General features: G+C 45.9%; 2 protein-coding genes across 19 annotated transcripts in view; both read right to left on the reverse strand.

Moving 5' to 3' along the window:
• The window catches only part of CADM1 (cell adhesion molecule 1), a 349,474-nt gene that overhangs the window by 56,482 nt on the left and 275,304 nt on the right, over positions 1-17,688 (reverse strand). For all 18 annotated transcript variants that reach the window (XM_045370115.3, XM_074015260.1, XM_074015258.1 and 15 more), the window contains exon 5: positions 15,619-15,777. In XM_045370115.3, coding sequence (XP_045226050.1) covers positions 15,619-15,777 — 159 coding nt within the window. The remainder of the gene's footprint in view (positions 1-15,618; positions 15,778-17,688) is intronic.
• LOC135967186 (uncharacterized) lies at positions 3,960-11,570 on the reverse strand. The gene is made up of 2 exons (XM_065529301.2): positions 10,199-11,570; positions 3,960-6,352 (listed from the first exon to the last, which is right to left on the reverse strand). The coding sequence occupies exons 1-2, from the start codon at positions 11,154-11,156 to the stop codon at positions 5,979-5,981; spliced, it is 1,332 nt and encodes a 443-aa protein (XP_065385373.2). The 5' UTR covers positions 11,157-11,570; the 3' UTR covers positions 3,960-5,978.

The raw sequence follows: 17,688 nt of genomic DNA on the forward strand, positions 1-17,688 counted from the left end.
ACATCTGTTGTTATGAATTGTAGTACTGAAACTGGGCTCTTGAAGAGGCCTGAACTATTGTGAGTGGGATGAGTCAAATCTGGTGGGACTGACGTAAGACCAATACCACAGTAGAATGCAATCTTCTCTTGCTGCAACTTTCAGGTAGGTTTGTGGGTATTAGAATTACTGTTTACCCAGAAGAATCAAATTTGATCTCACGGTGTTGTGGCAGAAAGCTTTGTTCCCAGTGCTTTTTAAATGGGGGTACATACCCACAGAATATTCTTCAGTGTCTTGGAAGCAATTTTCATCATTTGTAAGCAAACACTGGGCAAGAAAATCCCTATAGCAAGATTTTCTGTACAAGACTGTTCCCTCTGTAACAACAGAGGGTTTTTGTTTTGTTTTGTTCTGTTTCTTGAAGTCTTGGTAACTAGAACAGTGCCAGGGACTGGCACACAGTAAGCATTTGAGACACAGTTACTGGATGAGTGAATGAAGGAATAAGTGAATGAGAAAGTGAAGAAATATTGGGGCATGGACTTCTCCTTCCACCTTTACTACTGATTAAAAAATAAATACAATCAGATCACAAGTTCCTCTTAGTCCTCATCACAAAATATACTTGCGTTTTTCTTTTGGAAGGTCAATCCAGCTCCCCAAATCGGAAGTTCAGCCCAGGTGCTCTGCTTTACATATTTCCACCTCACTACACATTTATTTAGCACTTCTGGTGTGTGTCTAAGTGGTATCTTACAGGAAATCAGAAAGGATGTTGTTTGACTATTCCTTTTAGACTTTTAGATGCCAGCTTCACAACTATTTAACCTTCCACAGAATCAAAATTTGACCTTGAGTTAAAAACCATTAAGTGAAGTATGTACATTAGAAGACTGGTTTCACTGTGTAAGTATTCGATGTCCACAGCAACGCAGACACATCTGTTACAAACACATTAAGGTCAGTGAGATGAGAGGAGGCGGTCCTTAGTAAAACAGGCCTCTTTCTGCAGGGTATGCATTCAGAAGGCAGGTTTCAAGGCAAAGGCTTTTCACTTAAGGGTCTTTCCAGTCTTGCTCAGGACAATTTGCCCAACACTCACTCTTTGTATTTTGAATACTGGTTACTTAGCCTCTTGACACTTTTGGTACTGCAGATTGTATCACTATCAATCTATAGTCCTTATAATATCAAGAATTTGGAACCAACACTACTCTGTGTTAACACAAAGAAATAACAGGTTAAAAAATTAGCTTCAATTGGGGTTCTTCATTCCTTGATTATTTCTCATAAGGAATCATTTTTTTTTTTTTTTTTTTTTTGAGACGGAGTCTCGCTCTGCCGCCCAGGCTGGAGTGCAGTGGCCGGATCTCAGCTCACTGCAAGCTCCGCCTCCCGGGTTCACGCCATTCTCCTGCCTCAGCCTCCCGAGTAGCTGGGACTACAGGCGCCCGCCACCTCGCCCGGCTAGTTTTCTGTATTTTTAGTAGAGACGGGGTTTCACCGTGTCGGCCAGGATGGCCTCGATCTCCTGACCTCGTGATCTGCCCGTCTCAGCCTCCCAAAGTGCTGGGATTACAGGCTTGAGCCACCGCGCCCGGCCAGGAATCATAAATACTAAAATAACTTCCCTGAAACTCAATTCATTGCTTTAAAAAATAAATAAATAAAAGGGAGAGTGGGAGAAAGAGCGTATTCTGTTAAAAAGAGAGACAGACAGGCAGACAGAGAGAGAGAGAGAGAGATTGAGAGAGAGAGAGAGAGAGAGAGAGATTGAGAGAGAGAGAGAGAGAGAGAGAGAGAGAGAGAGATTGAGAGAGAGAGAGAGAGAGAGAGAGAGAGAGAGAGAGAGACTGGAGATCAGAGAGAAACAGGCCAAATCTGAAAACAGCAGCTATTATGCTTTGAAGAATACAACCTGGAAACAGAATTGATGAGGGAGAGGATTTGATATCGAAGCTGCTCTTGGAAACTATGTGTTATCCTTCACTCCAAATAGGAAAGATTTTCTGATTTCCAGGTTTTCCTCTCTCCTTCACTGCAGGGCACTATCGATACCCAGAGAAACATTTATTTTGGCACAGATAAAGAACAAGTTTTGATCATCTCCTCAATGCCCAATTTTCCTCCAGTTGAGGGAATGAAAGAAAAAAAAAATCTACCCTTCTCTGGACCTTGGATGAACAGGGCTATGGATTTATAAAATACCTAGCTACACTCAGTCAATAAAACTCATTTTGAAAATGATGCCCACGTATACGATTAACTGTCAGATGATAATCAGAGCAGGCATGGCATTCAAACACCCATTTCTAGAGTCTTTGTTTTCACTTTTCCTTTCAAAACTCACCTCTGAATTTTTTTTTCTTTTTTTCAAATATGCACAAACACAAAACCTTCACAAAATGAGGATTTTTGCCAAACATTTTAAAGAGCAAGGCTATGATGGGTGAAAGCAAAAGCCACACAGCAGTAATTCAAGAGCTTCATATTCACCCCAGTCCAGAGGAAGGCTTTCCTCCCTTGTGCAAAGCAATCTGAATTCCATACTGAGGGTCACAGCTTTTCTTTGAATTCCCAGCTTATGTCGCTATGTGTTGCCACCTTGATGCTATTTAGACAGTTTTCTCTTAACGCTCAGACAGTGAACTGTTCCCGTTTAAACAGGTTTTTATTTGACAAGAGTACATTCCCTCAGATCTGAAGCTCTACTAACCGTGCTACAATTGTATCACGCTCTGCTATAATCAACCATGTTGTAAATTTGGGCAACACCACCTGTACAGACATTCGCAAGAAAAAAATGCACAGAAAGATTTTAGGGTCATACAGCTCAGAACATTAAAAAGCAAAACTGTTCTCTGCATAACATCTAAGGGAAGAGAGCTTTGAGCTCTTCCAGCTCGGGAGCATAATTATTTTCTGTTTTAAACATTTAACTGTGTGCTGCTGCGGTACCCTTGCTGAGTCTCAGAATGAAAGCTAGAAAACTAAGAGCCCTACTGTATGTTCTTCATTCCCAGCAACATTCCTATGAGAAAACCTTATTAATGAGCTTGCAAACGAGCACCCAACAGGGAAATGTCACAAACAAGAGCGGCTAATGCCCCAGAAAATCAAATAACTGAACACTTGGCTGATTGTGGTGCCTTTCATATTTATAATAAAAAAGGGGGGGACTTTAATTCACTGATTCTGAAGGGGTCAACACCTTGCTGAACAAAACAACTCATTTATTTATGTTCAGAAATCTCCAGATGATAAATTACATTGATGTTAATCACTTCAATGCATACTACACAATTAATATCTGTACTCACCGAAAACTTAAGGATTATTAAAAGTATGACAGCATACACATCTGGCTGATTTTTCACATAATTGGGCACAACAGTTTCTCCTGGTATCACAAATAAGGGTCCTAACAAACAAACACTGCAAAATCCTGGTTCAATTAATTAGGACTTAAATCCACAAGACAAAAGCAATTCCAAGTTGTAGCTCCAGCCTTGTCTTCTACGCACTATGGTAGCACTCCATTTGAAGGAGAGAAGTGCAACACTTCCCCTCTTTTTATCCCTCCTCTCTTTTTCCCTGTCATATTTAAAGTAAGATATTTAATGACATATAATGCAGGTTTTCATTATTTCATTTCCTTTTTAGCAGTATTTTTAAAAAATTACTTCATGTAGAATTCAAATCCATGATCTGTCATTTAACCCTATTCGTGTCCTGGTAAACATCCATTCCTCTTAGGTGGGGATAAAGAGAGGTTTCCATAAACCTTCATGGAGCAAAATCAGCCAGGCTTAAACAAGTGAGCATATTTAATACCAACGATATCAGATCAGATTTGCCCCCAAGGTAGCCTTATTTACTCGGAGTAGACTCTGAGGTCCATGAATGGGATCAATATTTCCTAGTGATTGTTATGCCCAGACTGTTTGTTCCCCAAAGAAGACCACCAGAGTCCAGAGTCAAAGCCAAGCGGCAAGGATCTTTACTACAAGTTCGAACTTGGTCCCTCCTTTACACAGTATACAAGAGGGCCCCGAACAATGCGAGCGTTTGCTTTTTATAGCCCGAAAGTTGTAGGGGAACAAAGAAATTCCTGCGCTTTCAGTAACCTTGTACGGCTGTCTCCTTATCGGAGACTTTCCAGGTGGTGTTTGTACTGAGCTCAGGGAGTTTGAGAGATATATGGTGGTGGGATGGGAGGATGGGATGTGTTTGTGCTAGGCTCAGGGAGTTTTGAGCCCGGGGCTGAGGAATGTGCCCAGCTCCTTTCATTCCCCCCTTCTTTTCAGGTATCTTCAGAGCCAATCTTGGGTCTCATAAGTCTGATTCTGTTTCAGCGTTTACAGGTTGGTATTGGGCTCTGAGGACCATGAGTTGTATGGTGTCAAATCTCTCCCTAATAAATTGTAAAATTCTGTTAACAGCACAAGGTCCTACGGTAAGCAGAAATAGTAGACTTAGCAGGGGTCCAAGGAAGGGGGCTAACAGAGAAAACATAGAGGAATTCCACCATTGGTCTGCAGCTGAAGCAAACTGCCGTGTTTTTACTTCAGTGCTTAACTTGCGTAACTGTTGGACCCGGTCCTCTACAAGTCCTGATTCATTTATGTAGAAACAACAGTCTTCTTTTAGAAATATACATGTACCACCTTTTTCTGCAGTGAGTAGGTCTAGGGCCCTCCGGTTTTGCAAGGTTACCTGAGCTAGGGACGTGAGCTGCCGCTGAAGGGAGGCAAGGGACTCAGCCGACTCTTCCATAGCAACGGCAAATTGTTGGTATAACCTGTTACTTTCTATGAGGGTGTGACCTAGGGCTCCCCCCGCCAGTCCGGCCGCAATGAAGGATGCGGTGAGGGAGATTCCTGCAATGAGGGGGAGAAATATGGCTCGTGCAGGTCTTGGTCTAGGGTCTGGGTGAATAATAGCACTAGTCCAGTTACCGGTATACCCTAAGAACTCGCCAGCAGTTAGTAGAGTCAACCGGGGAACTAATGTGACAGGGAGACATAGTAGGTTATTAACAGAAGGACTAGGTAGGTTCTTAGATAAGGTTCCATTACACCAGAAGAATATGCCTGATGGAGCTCTTAAGGTAATATTAGGGGGCGTTGCAGTGATGCTGCAGAGGCTGGAATTGGTTCCTGAGAAACAGTAGGGAAACTTCTCCTGACTGGGGTTTAGGTATAGGGGCACGTTCAGGATAGGAGCATACGAGTGGTTTCGGAGGTTGTTAGCTTGGGCAAAGGTAGAGGGTCCCCATGGCAGAGGGACAGCTGTTAGCGGTGGACGCCCTAGAGTGGCGCACAGGAAGCAGCCAGACAGGCTATGAAGTCCTGTAAGGTTAGCAAGTTCTAGTCCTTCTTGTAATAACTTTAACCAGGAGAAAGGACGTAAGTCTTGTGTTAGTCTGTTTTCCTGTCGTTGGATATTCCCGTGGACCAGGGGCAGTACTTGCACTAGGCCTCGCCACAGATAGAGGTGACTGCTAGGCCATGTGGAGGAGGGGGAGTAGTATACAGCCCCATGTTGAGGTGTGGTCCAGCGGGAGTTCCAGGGGTCTCTAACTATCCATGTATATGGAAAGTCTTTATCTCGTCTACGATAGAAGGGCCATTTAGGGTCTAACTGTTTTCTCTCTCCCCAATAACGGGGCCTGTGGATGTTACAATAGTTATAAGGACAGCCAGCATTTTGGTGCCACCAATAGTGTTTACAATTGTATTTAGTCTGATCAAACTCAAAGCATATTATTGGTGTCATAGGTTTGGCTATTTGAAAACCGGTAAAATTTAGTAGAATTGGGCTGTTGCACCCTGAGGAAGGGCAATCAGCACTGGCCAATAATTTTCCGGGCTTATGAGGTTGCCCAGGGTGGGTTCGGTTTTCATAAAGCCAGAATCTCCAGACAAAGGGATTATGAGCTGGTTTTGTGATTTCTCCAGCGGCCACTAGGGCGACTAACATTAGGGTTAGACTATCTAACTGCATGTTTGCAGTGAGCTATGTTGTCGGCGCAGGGTGAGTTTTAAGGGGTTGTTCTTAGCTCTGTCCACAGTCCACGTGTCCGGTGCTTCAGCCGCCGCCGTGATTGGTCCCAGAAGATCAGAGGTTGGGTCCACTGGCTTGACGTGGGTGTAGTGGATCCACGATGCGATGCCTTCTATCTTCAGGGCGGTGGGTGTGGTTAGGAGTACCTGGAGTGGTCCTTTCCACCTGGGTTCTAGGGTCTCTTGTCGGTGTCGCTTGACCAGGACCCAGTCTCCCGGCTGGTACGGATGGGGTGTCGGCGGGGGACCGGTCTCATATAGTTCTTTCAGCTTGGGCCAGATTTCTTGATGAATTTTCTGCAAGGCTTGTAGGGAAAACAAGAGTTCAGAGACATTTTCTGTTTCGGACTTGAGCAGATCATCTTTTAGGCCGGGAACTAAGGGTGGGGGTCTGCCATACATAATTTCATAAGGAGTAAGGCCTAGTCTGTAAGGGGTGTTACGGGCCCGGAACAGAGCGTAGGGGAGAAGGACCACCCAATTAGCGCCAGTCTCCATAGTCAATTTAGTTAAGGTCTCTTTTAAGGTCCGATTCATTCTCTCTACCTGTCCTGAACTCTGGGGCCTGTAAGCGCAGTGTAGTTTCCAATTTGCCCCAAGGATGGAAGCCAAATCCTGACTTACCTTAGCGACGAAGGCCGGCCCATTATCTGACCCTATCTGGACGGGGAAGCCATACCTGGGGAGGATATCTTCCAGGATTTTCTTTGCTACAACCTGAGCAGTCTCTTTCTTGGTGGGGAATGCTTCAGTCCACCCTGAAAAAGTGTCTACAAAGACAAGTAAGTACCGATACCCGTATTTTCCTGGCTTTATCTCAGTAAAATCTACTTCCCAGTAGATACCGGGCCTGGTTCCCCTGAGCCTTGTTCCCGTTGCAGCCTGGGATTGGGGGTAGGCGTTGTTAAGCTGGCAGACTTTGCAACTTGTCATGATGTTGCTGGCCATCTCGGCTGTATGTCTGAATTTGAGCTTAGAGCGTCTGATCAGGTCTATCATCCGCCGAGCACCCAGGTGGGTGGTTCGGTGGATGTGTTCTAACACTTGTTGTCCTAATTTTTCTGGTAGGATGGTTTGGTCATTAGTATCAGTCCACCACCCATTCTGGATCTGTTTCAGGGGAAGCTTGTCAATCCACTGGAGATCTTGTTCTGAATAATCAGGGAAATATGGCAAGTCCCGGGGGCCCGGGTCAGGGAGCTGGAGTGCAAGGAGTTGGCTGGGAGCCTTCGCCACCTTTCTTGCAGTTTGGTCCGCTAGAAAGTTGCCTTGAGCAGTTGGAGTAGTTAGTTTCTGATGCCCTGGGCAATGCACAATGGCTAACTTTTCTGGCCTCCATAGGGCTGTTAGCAGGGCTAGGATTTCTTGCTTGTTTTTTATTTCTTTTCCTTCAGCCGTTAGTAACCCCCGCTCCCTGTAAATGGCCCCATGAATATGCGCTGTTGCAAAAGCATATCGGCTGTCTGTATATACCGTCAGCTTTTTCCCCGCCCCTAAGGTAAGAGCTTGGGTGAGCGCTATTAATTCGGCCTTCTGGGCCGATGTCCCCGGGGGCAGGGGTTCCGCCCAGATTACCTTAGTCTCTGAAGTCACTGCCGCTCCAGCGTACCTCTGGCCCTGATGCATGAAGCTGCTCCCATCAGTGAACCAGACGAGGTCGGCGTCAGGAAGTGGGCGATCCTGCAGGTCTTCTCGAACTCCGTGCACCTGAGCTAGTATCTCGGTGCAGTCATGGAGTGGGGCGTCCAGGTCCGGGTTGGGCAGCAGCGAGGCAGGGTTTAAGGTCGTTGGGGGCAGGAAAGTTATCCTAAGAGGATTTAGTAGTAATCCTTGGTAGTGGGTGAGTCGGGCGTTACTCATCCATCGATTGGGTGGCTGTTTGAGTACACCTTCGATGGCATGTGGGGTAACGACCCGCAATTCTTGCCCCATGACAAGCTTATTAGCATCCTGCACCATCAGAGCCGTGGCTGCAATCATTCGGAGACAAGGGGGCCACCCGGCAGCCACTGGGTCTAACTTCTTTGACAGGTAGGCAACTGGCCTCCGCCAGGGGCCTAAGTTTTGAGTTATTACTGCCTTAGCGATACCTTTATTTTCATCTATGTATAAGTGGAAGGGCTTGGTAACATCAGGTAGTCCCAGTGCAGGCGCGGAGAGTAGGGCAGTTTTAATCTGTTGGAAAGCCGACTCGGCTTCGTCTGTCCACTTAAATGGCTGCTGCCCCCGTGTTGCCTGATATAGGGGTTTAGCCAGTTCTGCGAACCCAAGTATCCATAGTCTGCAAAACCCCGCTGACCCCAGGAATTCCCTCACTTGTCGGGTGGATTGCGGCCTGGGGATCTGCAGAACAGTTTGTTTTCGGGCGTCTGTTAACCAGCGCTGCCCTTCTTTAAGCAGGTATCCTAGGTATGTTACCTCTGATTTACAGATTTGAGCTTTCTTTGCTGAGGCTCGGTATCCTAGATTTCCCAGAGCTTGTAAGAGACCTTTGGTCCCTTGGATGCAAGCTTCTTGGGTCTCAGCAGCAATCAGGAGGTCATCAACATACTGTAGTAAGGTTATTTCAGGGTGTTTGCGTCGGTACTCACCCAGGTCTTCATGGAGGGCCTCATCGAACAGGGTAGGAGAGTTTTTGAATCCTTGCGGCAGTCTGGTCCATGTCAGTTGGCCACTTATGCCTCTATCAGGGTCATTCCACTCGAAGGCGAAGAGCTTTTGGCTCTGAGGGGCTAAAGGCAAACTGAAGAAAGCATCTTTTAAATCTAAAACAGTGTACCATTGATGTTTAGGGTTTAGGGTGCTTAGGAGGGTATATGGGTTAGGCACAGTTGGGTGTATGTCCACAACTCTCTTATTGATTTCTCTTAAGTCTTGTACAGGTCTGTATTCTCCACTATTAGGTTTTCGTACCGGCAACAATGGAGTATTCCAGGGTGAGTGACATGAGCAGAGGATTCCTTGGTCAAGGAGCCGGCGGATATGCGGGGCAATTCCTTTCTTGGCCTCTAGGGGCATCGGGTATTGGCGTACCCGCACGGGGTCTGCCCCAGGTTTAAGTTCAACAAATAAAGCAGGACGGTGTTTTGCTAGTCCTAAGCCCCCCGTTTCCGCCCAAGCTTCTGGATATTGCTGGAGCCAGGTTGCTATGTCCTGGTCAGGGGCCGGTTGCTCCTGGTGGAGCCGGTACTCATCTTCTAGCGTTATAGTTAGGACGGACACGGGTTGATTGTGGGAGTTGGTCACGATGGGCCCCTCAGGGAGGAAATGGATCTGTGCTCCCATTTTAGTTAGCAGGTCTCTCCCTAATAGGGGACAGGGGCTCTCAGGGATAACCAGGAAAGAATGGGTTACATTCTTGGCTCCGAGGTTTACTGTTCTTTGTGTTGTCCATGGGTATTTCTTAACTCCTGTGGCCCCTTGTACCCACGAGGACTTGGAGGATAATTTTCCATTAGTTTTAACTAAGACTGAGTGCTGTGCTCCCGTATCGACCAAGAACTGGACTGGGGACCCCTCCACTTGCAAAGTTACCCTAGGTTCGGGGAGGGGATCCGAACCCCGTCTTCCCTAGTCTTCATTTTGAGTGACTAGTACGGGTGTAGACCTAGGGGGTCCCTGTCCTCGTTGTTTCTTTTTGGGGCAGTCTCTTACCCAGTGGCCAGCCTCCTTGCAGTAGGCACATTGGTCTTTTTTCAGATTATCATGCCTGGGGGGCCGCCTGGGTTGGGTGTACTCTGGCTGTAGATGCTCTTTCTGTACTACTGCTGCCAGGACCTTGGTCATTTTTTCAGTGGCCTTAAATTGCCTTTCTTCTGGAGTATCTCTGTTATTGTAAACCCGCTGGGCTATCTGAAGGAGGTCCTGAATCCGCTTTCCTTCCAAGTCTTCTAATTTCTGGAGTTTTCTTTTAATATCTGGGGCTGCCTGATTTACGAATGACATTACAATAGCTGCCTGACTTCCTGGAGCCTCTGGATCTATGGGGGTGTACTGTCTAAAAGCTTCCATTAATCTTTCTAAGTAGGTGGCTGGGCTCTCTGTCTTTTCTTGCAGAATAGAATATACTTTAGCCAAATTAGTGGGCTTGCGAGCAGCTGCCCGGAGACCTGCCATTAGAGTCTGGCGATAAAGGCGTAGCCGTCCCCTACCTTCTGCCGTATTGTAGTCCCATGCCGGCCTGGTCAGAGGAAAGGTCGCGTTTATGAGGTCGGGGTTGGCAGTCGGTTGACCGTCGTCCCCCGGGACCAGCTTTCTAGCTTCTACCTGTATTCTCTCTCGCTCTTCCGTGGTAAACAAGATTCGGAGGAGCTGCTGACAATCGTCCCAAGTGGGCTGGTGGGTGAACATGACACTATCCAGTAAAGACAGTAAATCTTTGGGGTTGTCTGAAAACTGAGCACTCTGAGTCTTCCAGTTATACAGATCACTGGTGGAGAATGGCCAGTACTGGAGCCTGGGGATTCCTGTGTCATCTGGGGGTCCTATTTCCCGGAGGGGTAAAGCCACCGTGGAGTCAGGCGGCTGGGGGGGGCTAGTCCGCAAAGTGCGCCCTCGCGTCCGCCCCGCCGGCCCCTCAAAGTTACTTTCTCTTTCAGCAGGCCCGTGAGTGGCGGCCGCCTCCTCTCCGCCTGCTCTCTCCCGCGACTCAGCCCGAGGGGCCGGAACCTGGGGCCCGGAGGGGTACGGAGGGGGTTCTGTGAACAGTGGGTCCCCGCTATCAGGTAGAACAGGATGGGAGGGGGCAGTTGGTTGCTTGGTTTTTAGTGGTCGAGCAACCAGTGCCTTAGAGGGTTCAGAGGCTAATTGGAAAGGGGACAGCCAAGGAGGCGGGTTTTCAACAAGGTCCTGCCATATGAGGATGTATGGGATTTGGTCTAAGTGGCCCGCATGTCCAGGTAGGAAAATCTTGGATTTTACCCTAGTGATGACAGCAAGTCGGAAGGTCCCTTCGGGTGGCCACCCCACATCAAAGGCAGGCCACTCGGAGCGACACAGAGTAATTAGCTTTCCTTTCCTGATTTCCATACCAAGATCATGGCCCCTTGCTCTAACTTCTTTGAAATTATTTGTAAGGAGAGATAGAGGAGTACTCTGGGTATTGCCCATCCTGTAATGATTTGTAGTCCTTTCCTGTAAAGGAATGTGGGTTAGAATCCCAATAGAGGAAATCTGATCTGACTTATTACTGATAGCTAGCCGGGAGTGCGGCGCCGGAAGCCGGGAGCCGGGGGACCGGGGCCGGAAGTGTGGCACCGGAAGCCGGGAGCCCGGGGACCGGGGCCGGAAGTGTGGCACCGGAAGCTGGGGAGCCCGGGGACCGGGGCCGGAAGTGTGGCACCGGAAGCTGGGGAGCCCCGGGACCGGGGCCGGAAGTGTGGCACCGGAAGCCGGGAGCCCGGGGACCGGGGCCGCGAGCGCGCGCCGGAAGCCGGGAGCCCGGGGACCGGGGCCGCGAGCGCGCGCCGGAAGCCGGGAGCCCGGGGACCGGGGCCGCGAGCGCGCGCCGGAAGCCGGGAGCCCGGGGACCGGGGCAATTCAGACAGCAGGCGCGCACCCGGGGACCGGGGCAATTCAGACGGCAGGCGCGCACCCGGGGACCGGGGCAATTCAGACGGCAGGCGCGCACCCGGGGACCGGGGCAATTCAGACGGCAGGCGCGCACCCGGGGACCGGGGCAATTCAGACGGCAGGCGCGCACCCGGGGACCGGGGCAATTCAGACGGCAGGCGCGCACCCGGGGACCGGGGCAATTCAGACGGCAGGCGCGCACCCGGGGACCGGGGCAATTCAGACGGCAGGCGCGCACCCGGGGACCGGGGCTATTCAGACTGTTGCCCGGATCGCGAACCCGCTCCGGCAACTCAGATCGCAATTTAAATCAGAAGAGAGCCAGGGGACGTCTCCCACCGGTCTCCACTGGCTGTCCTATAGCGCGTCCGCCAGGACTGTGCCAGCCTCAGTTTCAGACCTCGCGAGTCAGAGATTCAGATTCAGAACAGACACACAGACACAGACAGACAAACGGAGACGAGCCAGCTCACCTATCAGTAGATCGATCCTAGCAGATCCGTTGACCAGGGGTCTGGTGGGCTTGGGGAATCCCGGACGGGCCCCCAGATGTTATGCCCAGACTGTTTGTTCCCCAAAGAAGACCACCAGAGTCCAGAGTCAAAGCCAAGCGGCAAGGATCTTTACTACAAGTTCGAACTTGGTCCCTCCTTTACACAGTATACAAGAGGGCCCCGAACAATGCGAGCGTTTGCTTTTTATAGCCCGAAAGTTGTAGGGGAACAAAGAAATTCCTGCGCTTTCAGTAACCTTGTACGGCTGTCTCCTTATCGGAGACTTTCCAGGTGGTGTTTGTACTGAGCTCAGGGAGTTTGAGAGATATATGGTGGTGGGATGGGAGGATGGGATGTGTTTGTGCTAGGCTCAGGGAGTTTTGAGCCCGGGGCTGAGGAATGTGCCCAGCTCCTTTCAGTGATAACCTATTGTTTGTCACTGAGAACATAAGAAATCTTTTTAGGTGGCAAAGGAAAGGACATTGAAAAAAATTAGTTGTACATTTATTTTAAAGCTTATTAGACACTATACATAACAAATGAAATGTATAATTTAATACATATTTTTACATAGGCCCTGGTTAGGTTAAAGCAATAAAGTGACTTAAAGAAAAATTCTAAATCAGGTAAAAATACAGATGACACATGAACATGGCAAATTTGTGCAAGTGGTCCTCAAATAACTGAATTTAGGAAAACCCTGAGGGGTGAATGGACTCCTTACATTGTAAGTAGAATATGGTGACTATGTGATTGTATTCATCTTTTCCAGGTCGATAGCTATCAAAGGGTTTTTAAAGGGGCCAATGATCCCCAAAAGGTTAAGAACTGCTGACTTCAAGGGCATGAGTCAACATTAAAATACAGGTGCAATGTTACTCCTCACAGGCATCCAAAATAATTCAACCTCCGTGCAGACTGGCTACTGAATAAATCATTCTAGGAATCTCACGTATTCAAGTGTCTCTTCTTCCTCATGGGCATCAAAATGTGGTGCTACCTGTCTGCAGAGAAAGGACGGCTGTGGGGGGCACTGGAGTTGAGCCATCAACAGCACTGGACAATGACTGATCAGCCTTCAGGGCCTAGTGACTGAGTGCTTCAGGCATTTGAGGAATGAAGCTTTTTGTTACTGCATAGCCGCTAGTGTTCAAGGAGAGTAAAGCTGGTAGGAAATGATGTAGAGAATTCCAATTGTGTTTAAAGAAGCTACAAAAGGAATTCCTGGCTGACTCTGTAAAGTTCTCAATAGTGCTCTAGGAGTAGAGCGTAGTGAACTTTCTTGAGCACAGAGAACCTTACTTAAGATTATCAAATCAGATGCAAAGTTCCATTCAGGTTAATATAATGCTTTGTAATTCTTAGCTTTCCTTTATATAAAAATATTTTTCCCTTATGTATATTCCAAAAAGTGGAATAAAGGCTAAAATATTTGTATGATTTTCTTGGATTAAAAAAACAGAGTCTCCCACAAAAAGGTGCCATATTAGAATTTAAAATGATCAGCTGGTGCATCCTTATTTTTGGACAGCATTAGAGTCATTTTCCTGCAATTAAAGGCTATCAGTACTTTGTTAGATTGAAGCCAAATGGATTCAGATGTGGAGCCTTATTCCTTTTCTTAGAAGGACAAACCTCCAGAATCTACACATTATGGAAACCAAGGCTTATAAGGATCATTATCAAGTTTTCCAAGGAGTAAGAGATGTAACGCTTGAAATATTTCGCATTTGGGAGTGAGGGTAATTTGGTAGGTGGGTGGGACTATATTCTATTTAAAAGATATTCTGGGAAAATACTGAAAGAGTTTAGGGGTGGAAACAGGGTGAATATCTACTCAGGACATACAAAGGAGCTAATGTATTATTAAAGCTAATGGGCCCCTACAAGGAGAGTTAATGGATATTAACTTTGCTTAAATGAATTACATATTAACAAAATCACAAGAGATCTACTATCTGCTAATTTAGATAGTATCTGATCATTTCTGTTTTCCCATTAGAGGGACATTATACCACAATAGTTTTGGTGATATGAAAATTATAAGCATGATGCCCATAATGAAGCTTTATAATGAAGCAGATGAAATGAATTAATGAGGAAATCCTGCATTGTGTAATGTTCAATTGAGCCAAGTTCACGGAATTAAGAAAAGGTTGGAATGGGATGGCTTCTTAGAAGCAACATTTTATAACTTTTCCTGCCTTCCCATTTTGCTCAGATCATTTAGATAAATAATAGGGCTTGCATGGAGTTGAATGGTGGCCCCCAAAGATAAGTCCACATTCTAACCCTTGGAATCTGTGATTATAGCTGAATTTGGAAAAAAAGGTCTTTACAGATGAAATCAGCTTAAGGATCTCAAGATGAGGCCATTCTGGATTATCTGGGTGAGCCCTACATCCAACGACAAGTGTCCTCATAAAAACATACAGAGGAGAGACCCACAGAGGAGAGGAGAAGGTCATGTGAAAATGAAGGCAGAGAATGGAGTGGTGAAGCCACAAGTTAAGGAGCTCCTGGGGCTCCCAGAGCTAGAAAAGTCAATGAATGATCCATCCCTAGATTCTTTTGAGGGGAGGGGGTGTGGTCCCGCCAAAACCTTGATTTTGGACTTCGGGCCTCCAGAGCTGTAAGGAAAGAAATTTCTGCTATTTTAAGCTACCAAGTTTGTGGCAATTTGTTATGGCAGCCCTAGGAAATTAATCCAATGATTCATAAAGGGTAAAGCTTTTCCTTCATCTGACATCCAATCACTGCCATCCCAACCAAACTCTGGTAACATTTCACTATGCATACTCAAAGATCACCTTGATTTTTCAGAAGCTAAATACAGAGTGAGAAGCTGGCTACTCAGCCACAACCTTGGCATAAGAATGGCTTTGTGCAGAAAAAGACTTTTTCTTCTTCAGTAGAAGGGTCCAGAAGAGAAGATGAGGAGACCATATTCAGTCTACAGGGCATGGTAAGGAGAAAACCTCACTCACTACAATCTAGCTTTTATTGATAAAGCCATCGAGATTGTGGCAATGATCCCGAAGAGTAGACTTTTCAACTCAATTTATATTTCAGCTATAATTTAAGCTAAAATAGAGGAAGACATGCCATTTAAAACAAAATACTGACATAGAATGGGAATAAAATCCCTTCTATAAAAACTTCAGTACTTATGATGGGATTAAAAGAGGGGGAAAATTGCCCTACATTTTGCAGTTGGCATAGAAATGATGACAGTCTATATGCAAATAAATTAATTAAGTCATGTGTTAGAGCAGATTGAAATCATTTCAGTTTTACCTTTGGGTTCAATGTAGCATTTTCAAATCCTCATTGGCACTTTGTAATACGGCAGTACAGTATTTCAATAAAATAATCCTTTATTTGTCTGCCAAAAACAAGAATTCTATGTATATTATATAAAATGAATGCACTGAATAAATGGCTTCTGAAGAGTTTCTATGGAATCGCAACTCTACGCCCTCAGAATAAGATACTGAGGTACTCACACTGTACTTCTAGATACCGCTGGGTCTGCAGGTTTCCAGTGACCGCAGGGTGCTCCACCTGGCAGATCACTGGGACCCCATCGTCCTCCTTGTGCACTTTCAGCATCAGCTGACTGGTCACAGTGTACATGTCTGACCACTCTTCCACCTCCGATTTGCCTGGGGAACAGAAAATGTACCAAGACACCAGAGTTGGGTGAATTTCCATCAGTTTGTTTTTATGTCCTCCCCTCTGTCCTCTAACCCTGACATTGCTATTTTAACAAATATGATGGCAGTTACTTGGGATGAGACTAATCTATGAATAGTTACCTGATAAAATGTTTATTTCCTTAATTTCCGACTTTTCAACCTGGTAGCATAGTATTTAAGATATATTTCAAGTCCGAATAGCATACACTATTTTTACTGAAATATATTATGTATGGTTCTTCTATCTTAAAACCTCCTGGAAATAGGCAGCTGAAAGTTGAGCCATTTTGACATCTGGCTGCTCAAGGTATTCAGGAAGATAAAAAGAAAAATGTTTTTCACCCCTACAACCATCTGAACTTGAAATATCGACTAGGCGGTCATGCCATTCAGAAATTCTAGGATATTATCCAAATCCCCTAAGTAATTCAATAAGCAGTAGAGTTACAAACAACCCCCTTTGCCTACTCCCATCATCAACAATTAAGAGAGAAAGTAACTAAATGGATTTACATAATTGAAATTGTAATTGAAATGTTTAAACTCTGAGACTTTTGGAAGACCACAAAAATGCAGTGGCAGTGGGCTAGAGCAAAGTAAGACACAGGGCTTGGGGCCAGATGGGAGACACGTCCAAGAACACCCAGAAAAGGAGGGAGGAGGCTTCCGGATGGAATGAATAGGCCAAGGCAGTCCCTTCCTGAACTCAGCGCTCCCAGGAACATGGCACACCATTAACTTTCTTTTCATGTTTTGTACTTATCGGTACACATTTAATGGCTGAATTCACTTAGACAGAAAAGCAGAGAGGAAATGAGAAACTCCTTCCTTCCAAAACCATACCTAGGAAATAGGAGATTAAAACAGAACAAGCTTCTTGAAATTTAAGCTGTTATATATAGATTTATCTGCTTCCAGATATAGATTTCTATATCCTCTTTCTAAAAGGGCTGATTCTTTTCTTTCTCACGCTCTTTATTTATTTAACAAGTACATATACAGCACTTACTTTGGCCCAAGTATTAGCTAAATACTTTACAACTATTCACTCATTTCATCTTCATAAAAATTCCATGAAGTATGTAATATGATTATTCCTATTTTAGAGGAAACTGAAGCATACCACTAGCATTTCTGTCAAACAATTAGAGGAATTCAGCTCCTAAGACCTTTGTGCAGAGTACTACCTGCAGGGTAACTTTGAAAAGGAAGGAATCTGAATGCAGAAATACATGCAGAATTTAAGATAACTGGCAAAAAATGGTCAAATAGGGTATAGGCTGTCTCCTTTATCTGATGCAACACCTGAGGTGGCAGGCATTTGTGGATCCAGGACCCAAACCCGGGATGGCCCAGTACAGAGGTAAAGATGATCAGAATGGGGCTAAAGGAGCTGCCTTGTACCGTCATCACAAAATCACAGACTGCACAAGAACAGGCTGGTGAACTGGGCAATTGAATCATAAATTTCACAAGAAAGGTGGCCCCTGTAAATTCACAATTAAGATGAAGTTGTTAGTCCACTTGGTGCAACCACTCTTGTAGGAAAGCATATAGTCAATACAGTTGATAGTGCAATAGATGTCAGAATGACTGGAATTTACCATAGGAAAGACTGTTTAACATTTTTTTAAATGAATACCCTAAAAATGTGGGGTTCTGATCCCCTCTAGGTCTCTGCAAAAGACAGGGCAAAAGCAATTAGAGTTGAAGGTACAGACAGAGACAGCCTGAGCTCAGGAGACAGCCCTCATGAAAATTTTTCCTAGCCTAAACAGTTCTAGTTTACAGTTTTAGTTCTTTCTGGGCATCTGAGTAGAGTGACAGCTATCACCATGAACCCTCAAACAGCAGAATGAGGACATGGATTAGAACAAT

This window comes from Macaca fascicularis, chromosome 14 (assembly GCF_037993035.2).
Source record: "Macaca fascicularis isolate 582-1 chromosome 14, T2T-MFA8v1.1".
NCBI lineage: Eukaryota > Metazoa > Chordata > Mammalia > Primates > Cercopithecidae > Macaca > Macaca fascicularis.

Coding starts and splice junctions, on each gene's coding strand:
- LOC135967186 (XM_065529301.2), bottom strand. CDS start 11,156: ATGGGCAATACCCAGAGTACTCCTCTATCTCTCCTTACAAATAATTTC. Junction 6,353..10,198: donor GGACTACAATACGGCAGAAG/GTAGGGGACGGC, acceptor TTTCCCTACAAG/CCTTGCAGAAAATTCATCAA.